Source organism: Photinus pyralis, unplaced genomic scaffold (genome assembly GCF_008802855.1).
Source record: "Photinus pyralis isolate 1611_PpyrPB1 unplaced genomic scaffold, Ppyr1.3 Ppyr1.4_LG1, whole genome shotgun sequence".
Classification (NCBI taxonomy): domain Eukaryota; kingdom Metazoa; phylum Arthropoda; class Insecta; order Coleoptera; family Lampyridae; genus Photinus; species Photinus pyralis.
Genome location: NW_022170249.1, coordinates 24965698 through 24985888, shown reverse-complemented (window position 1 = coordinate 24985888; position 20191 = coordinate 24965698). Strand labels below are relative to the sequence as shown.

Here is a 20191-nt window from a genome sequence, read left to right as displayed (position 1 = left end):
CTTGCAAAAGAGAACGTTCAATTACACTAAAAAAATAGGCAATCACAATAACAAAATTTAACACATTAGAACAACAAAAAAGTAAATTTCAAGACATTGTTCTCAATAGGTACACTTAAAAATACTTACAATTCAAATTTCATCACAGATGAAAAGCAAATATTTTTTATTTTTTATTATATGGCGTATGTTTAAGTGATACAATTGATAGTTCTACACGCTAAGGGGTAACATAGATTTTGCTCTTAACAAATAAGGCGGTCCATTTCTGAAACATCTTGCTCTGTAAAATACACCTCCGCCTCAGAGGGAGTCGTCATCTGCAGAGCCGATCATTGGTATTTTAAAATCTTCGCCTTTTCATTTGGGATGACTCATTCTTTTCGCGTTTTTGTGTGAATTCTGTTAGGGTGTAACATTTGCGCTAACCTTCAAACGTACCTACTCGCAACAAAAAAGTACCGCTTAGTCGGTTCGTCAAAACTGTAGATCAAATATTAACGTGTAAATGTGAATAACCCCCCTTGGCCCCTAACTTGTACTCACGTAAAAATGCTAGCGTGCATTTCTATTTTAGGCTGTTTTTACTATAAAGGCACAATTACAAATGGAGACTATAAATGGGCACTAATAATAATGTCGACTGTAGAAACGTAATAATTAGAATTCAAGACAGACCCGATAATGTATGCAGCTCGTCGTCGCAGGGAACTGCAGTCAAAGACCCCACAACTTCCTTTCAACGCATTTGGCAACGACCCCGCGGTTAATTCTTCGAAACAATTCTTAGCGTAACGTAAAGAAGACGAAGAACAAGTTGTTCCAAAAATGGCACAAAATGCGCGAGAGATCAAAAATTCAGAACATCGAAAATATCACTTAGTAAAAAATAAAAAATGTACATACTTAAACCTATAAATCACAAGTCCTAACGATAGTTTTGCTATCTTAACCGTACACAAAAAAATCACAATAGCTTAAGCGTTGCACTTGATATAAAAGAGAGATTTTATAAGTACAGCGTGCCTCGACGTGGATTGTGCCCACTAAGCGAGTATTTGGGATGTTTCTTGTAGACAATACCGGCCGATTCGATCTTTTTCGGCTTGTCCAGCATCGAAATGTCCGGATGCTCCCGTATTTCCCAAACGATATTCGTCAGGCTTCTCGGGCGGGAAAGCTTGCGCGATCTCTTCTCCGGCTGCTTGGTGCCCGCGCCCGAATCTCCGGACGCTCGACCGCCGGAATGGCTCGAGTCGAGGGTGCCGTCCAATTCCATCGCCTGCTGGAGATTGCTGAGGGACTTGTAGCGTATGTTGAAAAGCGGCGAGCCGGATTTCGACACGGGACTCGGCGGCGTTTCCTTCATCGGCGAGGAGCTCTTCTGTCGGAGTAGCCGGCTTCTTTGGGATTGGCCGTTTTTGACGTACAACTTCGGGAGGCCCGGCGGAACTTTGTCGATGTACACCGGGGGTTTCGGCGGATTTTCGCGTAACGTTGACGAGGCGGACTTGCGGTTGCGTTTCTCCGCCTGGAGTTTTTTGGTGGGAATGGTTTCGATCGGGGGCGGCTCGGGTTTCGTGGGTTCGGAGGGTGTCTGCGTTAATGTGGAGCTGTGGGAGGTGAGAGGGGAGGATTCCGAGAATGGGGAGCGAATGTTTTTAGGTAAGGGGGCGAATCCGCGGACGTAGTCGTAAATTTGGTCGATTTCGTCGTAGTCTGGGAGAGGTACCCTGTTTTCGTCTTTGCGGTGATGCGAATGCTTGGTGCGGTGATTCGCCGAATCTGAAGATGCGCTTCGACGCAGGGCGTAACCGTTTTTTGTAATCGCCGCCGGCGGGGTCTGCGATTGCTTCTTGGGGTCGCCCAATTTTCCGTCGAGGACTTGTATTCGATCGGCTACGTCGCTTACTAATTTTGTACATTTCTCTACGAGTCTGACGAATTCGGGCAACGCTCGAAGTTGGTCGTCGTTTCGTGTACGAAGCAACTTTAAGGGTGCCGCTAAGGGTAGAGCCGTTACGCTGTTTGCTTCCTTTTGGAGAGGTAACGCGAAAACGTGTTCTTCTTCGAATATCGATAGTAATCTTAATTCTGGCACAAAATGACTCGAACTTTTAAGGCCTCGCGGCGCAGTTCCGTGTACTAACCTAACAGTCAAGGGTAAACGTTTGCTTAATAAAGTTTTTGCGGTGTGCACGCCACTAATATTGTCTTCACGCGCCAGCGCGGAAAACTTCCCCCTTTGTTCTAGACCTAACAAAATAGTATCACCTTTAGAATCCGTACACTTGAGGTAACGACTTTTCGAACCGGGTATAACTATGTCTCCCGAAGGAACTAAAACCTCCCCTATCGCTATGGTACGCGCTCCTTCGGGCGTCACTGCACCTTCGACGTCAATTCTGGCTTGAACGCCGCGTATCGTCTCCCGCACGAGGCAGCCCTCTTCCGGGCGCCTTCTCGACAGTTCGGAAACACTCTCGATACACCGCACTGACCTACCTTCTTCGCTCAGTATCTCGAAATAACCGGGATACGTATCGGGAATGGCCAAACGGGGCCCCACACACACAATCCGTCGCCCTTCTTTAAATTTAACCGCTTGTGCAACTATTTTTTGGCGCTTTCCAGCTGAGACTAGTAAAGCAGTCGATTGCAAACCAGGACTCGGTAATGTCGGCACTCCTAGGCTCCCATACTGGCCCTTGATTATCTTGACGGCTGCGGGTAAACGCTGCTTCGAAACGAACTCGTGAAGGTAACTACCCTCTTCGGCCCATCGAGCTGCCGCTACAGTAATCTGTCCGTCGGTAGCTGCCATTTCTGGTCGACTTCTACATTTCTGCAAGCAAAAAATTCGAAATTACCAACTCGATAAGAGCGCGAGTCGCATAAAACAACAGTTACCTTTAAGACATTCGGTGTAAGAAATAACATTGCAACATTATCCAACGAGACCGCGATTCGCGCTCTAGGTACGGAAAACACGGCACAAAATTAGGAAGGAACCGGCGTAAACGATCGAGAAGCAATCAGATAGAAAGTGCGTTCATTTACGAGGCAGCAAGCGCTTGAACTCCATAAAGTCAAGGCCACATTTTCACCGGCCGGGCGGACCTTGCCCATTGCTGGTCAGAAGTGTGACCAGCCCAAGGTCGAAACCGTGGTCGATGCTCGAACGATCACAGCCAACTACTGCTAATGAGGTAAGACTGGGGACTTTTTACCTTTGCTTCGTTGGAGCCCCGTAAGTTGTGGGAAGTGGTCATGGTTTTATATACAGGATGGATCGCGCGCGCTTTTAGTATTCCGTTCCGAGCAGCCTCGCTATTAATAATTCCTTAACCCGTAACTGATGCGCTATTATTTAACGTCACGCTCGTTTTACTGATATAATGTCAATAAGAAACTGGGATGTCTCCTTTTCCCATCGAAGCCGATTACCGACCAATTACCAACCCCTCTAATAATCGACTCCAAAAACACGATCCTAACTGTACGATCACGAAAAACCAACACGATTTCTGCTGATTTTGAACAATGGACGAACGGAATGTCAACATCCAAAGAACGGTAATCTAATAACACACTCAACTAAACGGTGTTTTTTTCAAAACGTTACATAACAAGTGAATTATTTTCGAAAAAAATCCCAGTGGGAGTGCCTCGCTCAAAACAAATGCACTACATTTCTTTTCAAATAAGCTCGTAATGTGGTTATTAACCTACTGATGTGCGTACGCTACACGGCCGCCATTAATTCCGCTAGTAAATTATGTAAACAATTGTCATTTATGAATTGAATAAATTTAATTGAACCACCAGCTGCCGTGTGCTTAATTACCGTCCTAGTAATATCGCTTCCATAAGTCACAGAAGGTGCGCGCGCCCGTCGGAAAATTGAGATTTTGGGAATTTTCGGCAGGTTATGGTGACTTGTACCGCTATAAAAATCGCATTAGCTACTATCGTTACTGAACATCTAGTTTTATGTTCCCCCAGCGTTTCATATGAATTTTTAAAACAGGTATAGAAAAACACGACACGTTCCGACGGCCACTTCATTACGCGTACATTTCTTGTTCCCTTTCTTTTTTTTTCTCACTTCTAAGGGTGGTAAGGCACGCTTTTTAGCGCATTTCCACAAAAATAAAAAAAAATGCGCTATTGTGGCCACTTTGTCCGTCCGTCCGTCCGTCCGGCTGTCCGTCCGTCCGTCCGTCCGTCCGCTCGTTTTGCGACGCTACTAGTTCTTTATCTTAAGAACTATTGTTCTACTTTTTTCGCTATTTGGTTCGTTATGGTGTCGAGTCTTGTACCAAGGAAGGAATTTTTTCTGTACCGCTTACAAAAAAGTTATTGTAAAAAAAACAAAAAACCGTTTTTTACATGTTCCATAATTTTACACTTTTGCCGTTTATTAACGATCCTAGAGATCGTTTATAATTTTGCATTGCTATCTATCGCCTGCCGGTTGGTCTCTCCGTCTGTTCCTTTGTCTGTCTGTCCATCTATCTGTCCGTGTGAACGATAACTTTGTTTAGAAATGTTCGATCGCTTTTACATTTCCGTTAGTTATGAACTGAATTGCATGAAATTCAATATGGGCATAGATTTAGCCATAATAATACGCAATGCAAAAAGTTGAGTCGAATCGATTCAAAATTCACAGTGCCCTTTTCGCATCTCGACCATTTATAAACCGAATTGCAAACTTTTTTTCTTATAAAAGTATTTGAATGAAATTTGATACATAGGCACTTGGAATAAAGGAAAATCAAACGCCAATTTCAAAATTTGGCTTTGCGCATGCGCAGTGCCAACTTTTTTATTTATGGAAGAATTTAAATGAAATGTGATACATAGGCACTTGGAATAAAGGAAAATCTAGCGCCAGTTTGAAAATTTTATTTTACGCATGCGCAGTGCCAACTTTTTTATCTATGGAACTATTTAAGTGAAATTTGATACTTAGGCGCTTGGAACAAAGAAAAATCTAACATTAGTTTTAAAATTTAGGTTTGCGCATGCGCAGTTCCAACTTTCTTATTTAGAAAAGCATTGATATGAAATTCTTCTCATAAACTGAAATTGAAGTAGCACGTCAACAATGGATTGCCCATGTGCAACGCTATCTTTCATATTTGTGGCCGGATTTTAACGATTTTATAGAAGTTGCATCTTACAAATGGGAAATGAATGCAAGTGGAAATGCGCTTTATGTAAATCGTTTACGATTACTTTTTAACTTGTTGAAAATTATTGGTACCTCCACATGCATGAGTATGGAGTAAAGTAGCCCCAGCTTATGTCATCTTAATGGAATGCATTCAGCATGAGCAATGTAAATTGTTTTGCTGTTCTGGGTCCATTTTTGACATTTTGGCAAAAACTCAGCAACACTTTGGAAGCAGAATCTTCCAAACATTATCCTGCTTGTGCTGCTATCTTTCCAGGTCATCCTGCTTCAAGTTTCAGGTCAGCAGAACCAGCAGTTCAAGAAATATGATCCAAATCTTCGTAAGTTGCTCTGTATCATGATTATGGTTCCCATTTTAGTCCATCGGGATCATTCTTTGGAGATGATTTTGAAGACCGAAAAGGATTTTTTTGTTTCCATCTCCGGCCATAATAATAGTCGACTTGTACCATACATAGTGGTTAACATTAACGGAGAGTTTTACTTCCAAAGGTATCATCCCTCATTTACTGCTATATTCATTATAAATTATATCCTGAGTGTGATCAGTGGCGCACCCAGAAAAAAAATTCGGTGGGGGTTATTGAAATTAGTAAATCCAAAATGTTAACATAAATTATATTTTTAATAAACAAAAGATTACACAGTTACACTTACACTTTGTCCGAAAAAAAAACAAAACAGAACATAAAAGAAATTATTTATGACTAAAAATATTAAGACTAAGTTTTAATTTTTTAGGTTTCTGTGCGAATTTCTCTAAAATATTTTCCTGAATTTGTCATTCACTTTTAGTGGAAATTAGCTTAGTAAGTTGCGATAGTGTTGCGAGCAAAATTCCTTTAATTCTTTAACAAAAGTCTCTCCCAGACGCCATACATATTTAGATATAGTTATTTTCCTGACAAGTGCGCGAAGTTAGTGATTCCGAACCGAAAGCAGGATGTTACCCTCGCTACGCTCGTTTTGGTACCTGCTTGAGGTTCGGAATCGCCTTCGCGCGCATGTTAGGAACAACGTTTTTCCTACGATCGTCTAATTATTTTAATTAGAATCGTTTAGTTTTGTCACAGGATTTGTCAAAATTTGAACCTGCTAATTTATTGTGACAATCAAGTTGCATGGTTGCTATGGATTAAACATGCAAATTATAGTGCGCGAATTGATCACTTTGAATGATTAATTCATAAACGATTGTAGGAAAAGATTATTTTAAAAAATCTATCAGTGCTTAATTTCGGGGGGGGGGGTTAACCCTGAAAACCCCCCCTATGGGTGCGCCACTGAGTGTGATGGATTAAATAGTTGTAGATATACACCCATAAAATAAAGGCATCCGTATAAATCTTTTTGAATTTTCTTATGGAAATGAATAAAGTAGAAGGGTATAAAGTGCCCGACTATTCCCCTCTGTAATCGTTCTTCACAAATTCTGTCTATAAACATATCGCTAGGTACGGTCATTGACAAAAGTAATGATCGCCGAATAGGTAAACTATGCAGCATAAACAACCAACATCCTTATCACGTCCGGCTTCGTTTGTTTCTTCAAGGAGGAGATACGTTGCACGTTGCACAATACATTCATAGGTATGTTGATTGCCTATGCTGCAGATTTACTTATTTGGCGATCATTACTTTTGTCAATGGCACAATGAAGGCAGAAGTTTGAACTAAAGTCACTAAATATAGAAAGTACCGCAATCCATTGGGCTCGTGTGTTAGAGAGAGAACGCATGATTTTTGCCCAAAAATGGCGGAAGTTACCAGATTCTAGTAACTTCAATGTTAGGGACTGTCCCACCTGTTTGGAGATATCTGTATATATTTTTATAAAACATGACAGTACTATGAAGTTAGGTTATAAAAAATTACAGCTATTCAGATTTTATTTGTCAATTTTTTTTAAGTTGGCAGCAAATTTGCCCAAAAATGGCGGATGATTGCGGTACTTTCTATATCTAGTGACTTTGGTTTGAATAAATTCCAGCGCCGATGGGGTAAACGGAATTAAGTGTAAATCAAGGAAGTATGGAACTTTTTATAAATGCTTTCGTAACTAGCATTGCGCATTATCTACATGAGAAATTTCATTGAATACCTTCATAAATTAAACATACAGCATGCGTTAACAGTAATTTTGAAACCGGTATTAATTTTAGTTTCATTCAAAGTGCCCAGATATGAAATTTCATTTAACTGCTTTCATAAATAAATAATATATTCGTAGTGTTTACATATAAAGTTTCATTTCAATATCTTCATAAATAAATAAAAAAGTTATAGCATCGCACATGCGTTAAACCAAATTTTTGACACTGCGCATGCGCAAAACCAAAAAATATGGGTATGCAGGGAATCCTTGGACCAGCCCTTTCAAATGAGCCCTATATCGGCCAAATCGATTCAGTGGAGTAGAAGGAGTACGTGTGAGGGATGGACGGACGGACGACGAAGTACAGCCAATAGCGATTTTTCATTTTGAGGAAAATACGCTAACAAAAGACGAGAACAGATTTGATTAATAAACTTGTTTATCGATATCGAAATTCGAAACCGTTCTCAAGTTATCATCTACAGCTACACAAAACAGGAAGAATTGATTTAATTTTCAGTGACCCAGGAGCTCGTTTGCTATATTTGTTGCAAGTTTAAAAATTCGCCAGGAACTAAAAAATGATTTTCAAGTATTTCAAGAATATATTAAAAAGTCCTCAGAGTTCTCAGACACTTTTTGTAGGTGAAGGACTATAGATGATCTATTGTGATTTTTCGTGTTCTCTGGAACTCTGATCTGATTCATTAACGTTTTTAATGCAGCTTCTTTTTATTGGCCTGCGAGTTTGATGTCGAATTCGTTTTCTTTGTAAATTTATGTAAAAGTATAAAGTGTCATTATTTTTCTTCTTCTCATGGAAGCCCTTCTGGGTCTATCTCCACTAGATCTCTCTCTACGTCCTTGCGTCTTAAAACTAAGGACTTGTTGGATAGATAGGTACTGAAGTAGGCCACTCCCGTCTTCTGGGCGAGGCGATTAAGCCATTGCATATCCTACAAAGGGGATCGGATTCACTAACCCCTCAATTAATTTTAGGGAAGATGCGGAAGTAGCATTCCAACCTGATATGTTCAACTTCACGGATGGATCTAAAACACTATAAGGAAAAGGCAGTGGCACTGGGAGGGAATGGTTGAAAATCGCGGGCAAATACTATAAACAGTGGCGTACCGCAGGGGTCGGTGTTGGGTCCACTACTGTTTATAGTATATATAAACGACCTAAGTTGTTACCTTAAACCTAATCATAGTGTTTTGTTTGCCGACGATTCGACCTTATTCTCAGTCGATCTTGACCAGTCAAGTCTATTACATAAGATGGCCGCCCTGGATTCAACAGTAATGGCTTCCAATTAAACACAGAGAAAACACAAAGATTATATTCTCGACTAAGATAAATAAAGTAAATAATAACTATTCCATGCCCACCTGCGTTATGGACTAGGTACTGTTATGGGGTAATTCTATTTCTGCACATAGAATATTTTTTATTGTACACAAGAATACAGGGATAATGTCTTGCTGTGTCAATAAGGTATATGTGCTATGTTTGTTTGTTTCATATGTGAAATTAGTTATTTATGGATTATGTGTTTATATTTGTCATGACTTACCATAAGGAACGATATATGTTCTATACATGGCGAATTAATAAGATTATTACTTCATCCAACCACTAGGTAAACTTCCTACCTCGCTTCCTACCGTATTCCAGGTAGGGCAAACCATAAAAGTTCTTATGCAGAATACGTATAATGAATCTCCAGTAACAGCAGGGTTGCCCTGCAGACACTTGGCAACTGTAAAGTTACCTCTAGACTGGTTTCCGAATGTCACTATACGCTAGAGTAGAGGTTCCCAAACGTTTGTATCGTTTGATCTACTCTACAGAAGTAAGATCCTTCGCCATCTACCAGCTACTTCTAGTTTTATGGCCCAGTGTCAGTTCTTTCATTTGCAACTGCGCCTGTAAATAACTTAATAACTCAAAGACACTCAAATCCAACACAGGGCTAGGTGAAAATTGATGTTAGATTGTCGCCATGCGAGAGAGGCCTTCAGAGAACCATCTCCTAGCTTGGTGCTTTTTTCACAGGGCTATCAAGAAAGAACCTGAGGTTACTTGTGGGCAGAATTACAAAAAATGCGCTGTTTGCGTTTTGTCCATACGTCCGTTCGTCTGTCTGTCCTGACACACTTCGGCCGTGTTGAACTATCTTTAGGGGTCCTAGAATCCTGAAATTGTTTGCAATAGGTAGCCTGTACTTTGCAGGTTTGCCTGAGGCCCATCAAATTGTATTGTCTTAAGGGAGGAATTATTACCTGAGATGCAGTTTTTGAAAGTAATATACGTGTATACGTCTTTCGCTATAAAAACCGGTGCACGTCATTGATTTATGAATCAATTTCAGACAAGTTTTCAATAGATTTCGCACACTTGTTTTTTTTTGTACATGTTGCAGTGTTGCAACATATGTCTAAAATTGATACACAAATCAATGACGTGCAACGGTTTCTATAGCGAAAGACGTATATAACTTTTACATGCGACAACCATTTGATCTCAGATTTTGTATACCCAAAAGTTCAATTTTGAAAGGGAGAAGGGCGGGGCCACACAGACGTTCTACCCTTCATGTTATTCTAATCTAATGATAGGTACTAACTTTCCTGCGCGACTCCTTTACGAGGTCAACGCAGGGGGGGAGGGGCGGTAGAACATTAATTTCATGTTTCTTGGTATTCTAATTAAACTCTCAACAGATGGAACTGTTTTCTACCAACCACCGCCGTTCTTTCTGACCCCTTATCAAAGGAGAGGGTGGGAGGGTAGAACTGGTTTTATCTTTCATGGTGCTCTAATGAAAGGTCTCAACGAAAGGAATTAATCTACCAATCATCTTTTCGACCCCTTATCGTAATCGGATATAAATCTTTATCTCAAAAACAGATTGTCGGAGGAGAGTATTCACGAAGGGAGGATAGGTCGCCTGGAAGAAATATTTATATCGATTGGAAAGGTCAAGAGTAACGGGTTGTCGGAGGAAAATACTCACAAAAACAAAATGAATCGTCTAGACGATACTTTCAGTGCAAATATTTGCAGAATGAAGTATCGGAGGGTGGTACTCTCAAGAGACATATCTTTGGGCGATGTAAAAACTTAACTGTGAATTTCTAAAAAATGTCGAAGGAAGGTATCTACAAAGAGAAAATGTTGTGTATGCAAGGCGGCTTTTAAGTGTTTATGTGTAAAGAGCTCCATTAATCATCTACCTTATAACCCAACCATTTGCTAAGCTATTTCGGTTTAAAAAATGCGCTTTATCTGCACAATTTATATTTGTATTTTTATATGAGCAATGAGCATGTTTTTTTCTTCAGAAATTCATGACAAATTAAAACTTTTTAATTGTATTTAAGTATTTGACTACATTTTAAAGGATCCAGTATTAGTTTCAAAAGATTTAGAGATTCCACGTGAAGTGTTTATTGGTTGTGCAAGCTTTTTCAAAAATTGTTCTAAAAATGTTCAGAAACGTTCCTTAAAGGTGTTTGAGAAATACAAGGTGTTTTTTTGGGAGCTTTACTTAAACGTTTCTGGACAAGTGGAATAGGTAGGTTTTTCAAACTTCGTACTTAGGAGTTAGGAGCCGAATCGATCTAAAATATTTTCAAAATGGCCGCACTTCCTTTCGTTATTTTAAATGGCAACCCCTATTTTTTTATTGCATTTTTGGATTCTACGTGAAATGTCAGTTCTTTTGATACCCACACGTCGATATCTGCCATTTATGGTTTTTTAAGTTATTTTGACTTTAAGAAAAAAAAAATGGCGGATGCAGATGGTACCTTGGTAATTGATAGCAGGGCTTGCAAGGATTAGTATCCCTGTTTCCACGGTTCTATACCGGGTTTAGGGGTTATGGTATGCACAAAAATCCGATTTTTAAAGAAACTGAATATTGACATCAATTTTTATTTGGGGGCGATTTTTTCGATTCGCATTTGCACTCTTTCTCTGTGCTTGATACTTTGACAAGAGAGCACCCTGACTACTCTGATTATCTAAAGAACTTGGCGAAATCCCTTCTTCTACTGGACGTTCATATACAGCCCCTAGAGCTGTCTTGGTCCGGCCAAAAATATTAGAATCAAAATTTAGCGAATTAAATACGCATTTCAATTGATAGCATTATTGGTTACCAAATGCAGTGGTTCTATTTCCCAATCAAAGATGGGAATTTCAAAATCCACAGTAGATATCACCCTGACAACGCATTTCCTAATCGGAGGACATTTCGGATTACTGGCCACAGGGCGATGATCTTTATTAATCGGTTAGCTACAATAAATTAGACCTAATGTGTAATAGAAACGTATGTTGTACTCTTAAATCGTATCAATGTACCCTAAAGGCATTTGTTCCAGAATAGTATTGACCACGTCTTGCATAATTCAAATGATAACCCATGTCACTTATCAAAACTCGAATATGAGACTGATGATAAAAAAAGGTTAAAGGTGTTGTCAAATTCAGTATAAAATGGTCCGACGAACATGCCAAAGTTACATTTGGTTCAAACAAGTTGACCGAAAATGGCAAAGTTTGCAGTGTTCTTCGTGGCAGCTTTGGCTTTCCAAGTAAGTTTCATGTTTTCATTAACTTAATAGGGTACTAACCGAAATTTTCTAACAGGCCACCTTTGCTTTCCCCAAATACTTTGAGGAAGGAAAACTCGTAAACTACTTGGATGAAATCCAAACCGAAGTTAAGGATTTGACCCTTTTCCTCCGCAACGATTTCCCCGAAACCCATTTCGCCGCCAAGACCATCACCTGGCAATTCCGTCAGCTTGCCGTCGTCGTTGATGAAATCATCAACAAGCTCCACGAAGAAGTAAGTAACGATATGTGACTAAGAAAAATTTGCCCTAACTGGATTAATTTAGATCTTCATCCACGAAGTAGAAGGTCACCATGTCTTCAAGCAAGTCACCTTCATGCTTAAGGAAATCCATTCTTCCCTCCAAAAAATGGCTCTTTTCACCGAAATGAGCGACCTTCACGAAATGAAGAAGGACTTCATCCTGTGCATCGAAACCGTCTACGAAAACATCGAGAGATTGGTCCGTCTCACTTACACCACCTACCCCGAATTCCGTTTCACCCTCAAGTATCTTCTCGTCGACTTCATGACCACCCTTCACCACATCCGTTCCCACTTCGAACATTTGATGAAGACCGTCGAAGTTGAATTTACCCCAAAACACTTGATCACCAAGATCCACGAATACACCCGCGAATGCACCGAAATGATCAAGGAATTCAACCACCCCATGCAAATGAAAGTCGCCCTCCGCGGATATTTGAGATACGTTCGTGAAATCGTCTACCTTTTGGAAAAAGAAGTAAGTTGTTTAAATTTCGGGATTTACAAACCGTATACTTACTGGGCTTTAATTTTTAGACCATCGTCGGAGAGAAAGAATTCGATCTCCTTATGCACACCCTCACCAACAAACTTCGTGAAATCGTCTTCCCACTCATGGAACTCACCATGACCGAAGAAATGGTCGACATGAAAGTGTTCAGAACCAAGTTCGTCACCTACCTTTTCGACATTGTTGGAACCTTTGAACAAATGATCCAATACTGCGAAACCAAGCATATCCGTAAGTGTTACTGAAAAAGGAGATGGTCGCAAGCTTATGGTTTTAATTTCAGCCGTCGAAATCAAGTACTTCATCGAAAAAATGATGTACAACTACTTGTACGCCGTCAAGAACGTCTGCTACGAAATCAGATTCGGTTCCAAAATCGGTTTCTACATGCCAGAATACTACACCATGAACTACTACGGCAAATACGGATACGGTCTTTACGAAACCATGTTCCGCAAGAACTTCTTGAACTACGATATGGGAATGTACACCCTTTTCCCAATGCACAAACACTTCATGGGCAAATACGAAAAAATGTACACCCCAATGTTCACCAAGATGCACGATTTCGATATGGAATACTACAACAAATACGGAATGGAAATGTTCTCCCGCAAATACGGAATGAACAAATACTTCAAGGAAATGCCCTTCGAATTCGAAAGCAAGACCCCCAAGGAATTAGTTATGCACATGGAGATGCTCGTCAAGCGCGTCGTCGAACACTTCGAATACAGAACCATGAACGTTAACGACGAATCCACCATCTACTACATTCGCGAATTCCTCACCTGCCTCGAGCTCATCTACAACAGACTCGAATCCGTCACCTACACCGACATGATGGTCAGAGAATTCCTCATGAACCTTAAGGAAATGAAAATGGAACTCGAAAAGATGATCTCCATGCGCATGTTCCACAACGTTCACGAAATCAGAATGTACTTCGTCCGCTCTATCAAGATGGTCGCCACCGAATTGTACAGAATCGTCATGGTTGAGAAATTCGAAACCAAACACTTCGACCACGAAATGCTCAGACACATCCTCGCCGTATACATGAACTTCCTTAACAAATTCCACACCAAATACTCCGTATACGGTCGCGAATACATGATGCCAACCACCTTCGGCCTTAACACCCACAAGGAAATGATCATGCGCATGCACACCCTCACCGAGAAGATCACGGAATCCCTCAAATACGACACCGTCGAAATGAAACACATGATCCGCAACTTCATCGAAATCATCGATTACGTCATGGAAAAAATGCACATCACCGTAAGTAACTCACCCGCATTGTAGAGTGCCCCCATTTAAGTCACCTTTCATTGCAGATGATGGACAAACTCGTCCGCGACGAAACCGTCATGCGCGACATCTTCATGCATCTTAAGCACATGAAAATGGAATTCGAGCACCTCCTCACCTTCGACACCATGGACATGCACAAGATGACCATCCGCTTCGAAGAATGCTTGAGAATGTTCACCATGCAAATGGAAAAGTTCACCATGTTCGAAGTTGAATACCCCACCTTGGTCAAGGAGATCTGCATGCGTTACGTTATGTTCCTCGAGAACTTCTGCCGCAAGGTTTCCATGCGTGGATTGGAATTCTACCCAACCAAGAACTTCAACACCAAGAACTTCAACACCATGTACCGCGATGTTGACATGAAGAGAATGATGCCATTCTACTTCAGCCATGAAATGAAGTATTAGTTTACCAAATGTACCTAACTTGTCAAATTGATTAAATTGCATATACCTAATTCTGTTTTTATGTTGCTTCCAAAACTAGGGGTTGGGGAGGGACTACACATTAGTTTTTTTTATGGCTAATGACAATAGAAGATTTGATCTCCCATAAATATGCAACAAAGGTAAAAAAAAGGCACAAAAAAGATCACCATATGATGTGAATCCAGTCCTTTAATCTCGATGTTGTTGCTTCTCGGGGAGTAAGCAAGGCAAATACGAATAAGCATTATTTTCTAAACTGTCCCACTTGTTAAACTTGTCCGTTATTTTAATTGGGAGCATAACTAGTTATAACGATAGGCGATGAACTTTTGCCGCCAACAAAGCAACGTCGAATGTGCGTGTTATTTTCGACCATCAACGAAATTTCACTTATTTGTTTACATTAACAAACTGGAAATGTAAGTAGTTCGTTAGTAAAAGAAAACCCACGTCGTGTTTACTATGATCTCTCTATGTGTTTCATGTTCCATTTAACTAGTTTTTGGTATGCCATGAATTCAGGATTTATTTATCAAAAAAAGTGCTAAGTGGTTTTACAGTAGGTAAAATTTTATGAATAATAAATGCTGAATAGCAATCCCTTTAGATAACTTTCCCAAAGAAATTAGTACAGTGGTAGATTTCTTACGACGAATTTATTTTTATTCTGCTAAGAGGTAAATGGCCACAAAAACAAGGAAGATCATTTTTCAACCCTTATGAGCATATTCGAATAAAAAAGTTGTGTCCCTAAAAAGTTAGTGACAATGGCCATCTTAAGACTGTACGTAAGTAACAATATTCAGTAACAGGTACGTATAAGAAAATTAGGTAATAGTCTGATAGAGGATGCTAAAGAAACATTTTCCCAAAGAAACCGCAAAAGGTTTCGTTTGGGTACTACGCTACCAAAAATTCCTTTCCTTTCCTTTTTTTTCAGCAAGCAGAATCTTAAACATTTTTTTAAATTAGTATACCAACATTTTTTTCATTTTTGGGAGAGTAAATCACAAATGAATCATTTTGAATTATTTGCAAAATACTGTTTGCTTTCCCCCCCAATTTTTGTAATACACTTACTTCTTACACGGTGTCCATTTTTTGAGTGCCACTATGGGGATCTCACTTATCTTAAGGGATAGAAGGTTGGTTAAATGGGGGCAAAGTTGCTAATTTTCGTGCTGAATAAGAATCTGAAAAGAAATTTGAAATATCTTCAATAGTTTTGATGATATCGCAAAAAAACGAAAATTTCTGATTTTCGTTTTTAATTCTTTTATGATAAACTAATCGTCGTAGACATTTCTAATTAACACACTAATGGAGATTTCAATTATGGCATCCTGTTTTTAATAACTTTCAAGATGACGCAGAAACACGTGACAACTTTAGTTTTTCTTATGGGCGCCATTTTTAATTTTGACATTTTTTTTACAACGATATATCACACATGGTGGTTCAGTATCACATACAATTTTTAATTTTTTGAGAAGAGTGCTTTGGAAAAACAAAACGTTTTTTTGTTGTAAACAAAAGTTTGACAGTTTGATCCATCTGTTTTCCAAAGCACTCTTCTGAAAAAATTAAAAATTGTATTTTGGGGAAAAATGTGTTGCTGAACCACCATGCGTGATATATCGTTGTAAAGACAAAAAAATACGTAATCTCAAAATGTGAAAATTCAAAATGGCACCCATAAGAAAAACTAAAGTTGCCACGTGTTTCTCCGTCACCTTGAAAGTTATTAAAAACAGGATGCCATATTTGAAATCTCCATGAAAAAGTGTCTGAATAATGTGTTAATTAGAAATGTCTACTACGATTAGTTTATCATAAAAAAATTAAAAACGAAAATCAGACATTTTCGTTTTTTTTTGCAATATCTTCAAAACTATTGAAGATATTTAAAATTTCTTTTCAGATTCTTATTCAGCACGAAAATTAGCAACTTTGCCCCTATTTAACCAACCTTCTATCTCTTAAGATAAGTGAGATCCCCATAGTGGCACTCGAAAAATGGACACCGTGTATACAGAGTTGTACTTCGTTGACTCTTCAAAAACTAGTCCGATTATTATATTTGACATGCAGTTATGTTTAAGTTGGCAGAGTTTTACACCAGGCCAATTATAGAAGCTACTTCCCTTTATTCAGTGTACTTTCACATAATAGTATTTACCCATTTCGCGTTGAGAAATATACAAAAATCTCCGCGAAAACTCTAAAAACATTAAGGTTAGTTCACTGAATCAACTATTTTTAATTCTGGAGAGATTTTGTAAAATTTCAGCACTGACTCTTATTAAAGGAAGCCGATTCCTTAAGACAAACATGTTTACAAACCTAACTTTCGTATTGGTATTAATTGAGTATTACCCCGCACACAGTTGGTCGACAATTCATATAAGAAATCAATTACTTACAGTTCTTTCTTAATAATCCAAATAATCTGGCCGTACAAGGTTTGCTGTATAAGATGCACACTAATACTCACTACACACTACTCACTAATACTGAATGCAGTGTCGTAACGTGTTCCACGGGCTTCTACATTGGAACGATATCGGAAAACAGGAACATTCCCTGGACATAGAACGCCTAGTTTTTCCATTGGTGTAAAAACCGGGTTGCACCCTTGCACCCATATTGAATCGAGAAAGGATTTTCTAAGCTGATTGGCCGACCATGATGTCACCATCGTGTTGAACAATTTCAATTCCCAGAAAGTATGATACTCCTTTCACAACAATATAGAATTGTGAGCGTAGGTGTTTTATTTTTTTATTGTCCCTCTCTTGTTCTGAGCCCTCAACAGGCTTTGGCTCAATTACAGGGTGACTGGTCTAAGGTAATTCTCATCTCCACCACAGATGAAAAAATCACCTCAACCCAGATTCGAACACCCGGCCTCCGGATTTATAGTCCAACGCTCTACCACTGAACCATAAAGCCGGTTAAGAGATGAAGAGAATGAATCCGAATCGCCAATGGACACGTCATAACAATTACCCAATTCATTGTCTGGAACAGACTTCCATGCTAAAAAAATCATTCAACGCCAGACACAAAAAAGTTCCTCCAACAGCATTTGCACAAATTCATTGTAAAAATAACCCAAAATTAGCGTAAACAATGTACACGCTCTTCAACCGTCGCGAACCCAGCAGCTTTCGTTCTTACGTTGACTTCAGTATTGAACGAAACACCACATCCATTATAAAATAGGTTCCGTTTTTAATGAAATTTTCAAATAAATGGCCAATCACAATCGGGTCAGACAAACGCCAGCCACGACGGAACGCGCCCAACGTCCACACTTCTCAACAAAAGCCGCGCAATACTCTGAAATACCTGCATTGCTTTATCAACGAAAAAACACGTGCGTTATTTAAATTTCGCCTAACAATAAAACGTCTTATCGCAAACGACCAGAGGTGACTTTCCTTCTAACACTTTATGTAAAATGAACAATTTAAAAGTGATAGGATTATAACCAAAATTACGCAATTGTTGTGTGTTGATTCGTAAATACCCCACTCGATTTGCACTTGAAAATTGAAATATTCTCATATACAGGATGTCCCGCCGTCATGATTTAGACCGAAATACAATATTTACGCTTGAAACATCGGAAGAGTGTACTTACAAAAGGAAAATAATAGATGTCGACAAGACACATTGTGAGATCACAACTTCCAGTGTGAATATTTCGAAACAGGCGTGTCGGAAGATAGTATGTACTGGTAAATAAATGATTGTGGGCAGAGTATCCAGAGATCCACGAGTGTGGAAAAGTATGTTTTAGGCGACTGTTATACTTTGAAAACCCCTTACAACGCTCACGACGCTGGCTTAGAGACTCAACTATTAAAATGCTCATCAAGGACTCATAAAAGTTCCCTAAAAGTCTAAAAGGTTTTTAAAAATTCGAATTTCAAATACTCTTAAAGACCAAGTGTCTATTAAAAGTACTAAAGATCTTTTGGAGACGTGTGGAAACTTTTAATGATCCTTAAACACTCTTAAACGTTAAGAAAACTATTGTGACAATATTTTTCCGGGGGGTATTCCATACCGTCCAGACTCCTCGGTGCGAAGTACTACCCCAAATAGGTTTTTGTAAACTTTTTGGGGGAAAATGCACCGGGGGTCTGAGAGGTAGGGAATACAAGTGCGGACAGTCCCTCGCATACAAGTTGAGTTTGCGCCCGGATTTTCCCCACGACTCGTAGCGACTTTTTATTCTTTGACTCAACAATATCAATAGCGAAAATGTGCAAAAATCAAGATCATGAGAAGAGAAGTAAAAATCTTCAAAAAAGTAAAGATTTTGAAACAGCGAATCAATATTTCAGAAAATAAAATAAGATCTCGAAACAATCTCGATATCTTTTAAACCTCATGATCTCGAGAAGATTCATTTTTTAAGAAGTCGCCGGAATATACCGGGTGCAAATAATATTTTAATATGTTACGGTATTCACTTAGTTAAGGTACATCACTTGTACAATTTAAAAAAAATTAAAATGTTTTTTAATAGAAAATGTTGTTTACAGCCATCAGGAATTCTTGGACTGTATGAAAAATGTCTAGTTTCCACTATTAATTTATATTGTGAGATTTCGTACGAAGAACCTCCGCTTGTTATTATATTCTGTTTGTGACGATGTTATACAATATTATTAGATTAATACGGGTACAAGAAAGAATAAAATGACCTACTGTATAGTATATACACTTTCCAAAACTGTAACAAAGCACCTGTTTTCCACCTTGAGGTTTATACCCGAAGTTATGACCACACCGTATATATTTGTGAAATCGACCAGATTTTCTGAACACCCGGTACCTAGAAGCGTTTTAAGTTTGGCGCTTCGTTACTAAAGAACTTTTGAATTTCCTCTAGGAGACGACGAGTCAATTTTCTCAACTACCGCAGTTCGTCTCAAAACACAACAAACAAAATAAACAATGAGAACCCGGCACGTCGGCCCGAGGCCTCCGGAAATCTAATACTGGACGCTAACTCTTCTTACTAAGCGTCGTTATGTTAATTACCTACCTGTTCTTCGGCAGCTGCGCAGAACGATTGCTGTATATACAGAGCGTTTCGTATTTTTCCATGCTACAATTCTTTCACTTGTGAGAGGTGCTGCTTAACCGTAGGGGTATGTTGCCACATTACAATATTGTAAAACCACAAAGCATATACTGATACCCGGCGTCGCCGCCTCTATTTTATTTATTTTATAGCATATGTTAAATTGACATTTTAATAGGTTTGAACGAGTAGGCTAAGGATAGATAAAGTGATCACTTTAATCGTTAGGGTAGGTAAGTGAAACAGATGACTGTGCATTCTAATGTCATCTGTCTTCTTATTTCAAATGCATGATATAAAATGGCGTTCAGAACATATGAGGAAAAATGGATATCTGCGTTATCCTTGAGGCACAAAATGTGGAATACACAAAATCAGCACACGAGCATAATTATGTTAAGGAATTTTGTGTTCTTGATTTTGGGGGAACAACTTAACGCATCTCGCCCTATGTTCATTTATGTTATACAAAACTTTTCGAAAAATTGCTTACTAAATCGGGTGTTCAAAAAAAGAAGTCGGTTTTGGGCGCTTAAGAACCAAATATTCGACATGACCCCTTTAATTCCCTTGAGGTTTATTGTTGGTCAAAGGAAGGCTTCAATATTTCCTCTTACAAATGCAAAGAATACGCCCC

The 20191-nt window shown here is 39.1% G+C and overlaps 2 protein-coding genes across 5 annotated transcripts in view; one reads left to right on the top strand and one right to left on the bottom strand.

The window, feature by feature from the left end:
- Nucleotides 1–388: 388 nt before the first annotated feature.
- Nucleotides 389–20191, bottom strand: part of LOC116173371 — a 52861-nt gene continuing 33058 nt past the window's right edge. For 3 of the 4 annotated variants that reach the window (XM_031490805.1, XM_031490821.1, XM_031490830.1), the window contains exon 2: nucleotides 389–2845. In XM_031490805.1, coding sequence (XP_031346665.1) covers nucleotides 1010–2845 — 1836 coding nt within the window. In that variant the 3' untranslated portion in view covers nucleotides 389–1009. Of the gene's footprint in view, nucleotides 2846–2910; nucleotides 3811–20191 lie in introns of those variants that run through there. The other variant, XM_031490814.1, reaches the window with a different exon arrangement.
- Nucleotides 11824–14482, top strand: LOC116173366. The gene is made up of 6 exons (XM_031490792.1): nucleotides 11824–11905; nucleotides 11961–12161; nucleotides 12214–12672; nucleotides 12732–12936; nucleotides 12989–13989; nucleotides 14046–14482. Exons 1-6 carry the CDS (start codon nucleotides 11861–11863, stop codon nucleotides 14430–14432), a joined length of 2298 nt encoding a protein of 765 aa, XP_031346652.1. The 5' UTR covers nucleotides 11824–11860; the 3' UTR covers nucleotides 14433–14482.

Excerpts from the sequence above, each read along its gene's own strand:
- LOC116173366 (XM_031490792.1), top strand. The coding sequence starts at position 11,861 with ATGGCAAAGTTTGCAGTGTTCTTCGTGGCAGCTTTGGCTTTCCAA. Across the intron at positions 12,673-12,731 it reads TCTACCTTTTGGAAAAAGAA|ACCATCGTCGGAGAGAAAGA; the intron begins GTAAGTTGTTTA and ends TTTAATTTTTAG. Across the intron at positions 12,937-12,988 it reads CTGCGAAACCAAGCATATCC|CCGTCGAAATCAAGTACTTC; the intron begins GTAAGTGTTACT and ends TTTTAATTTCAG.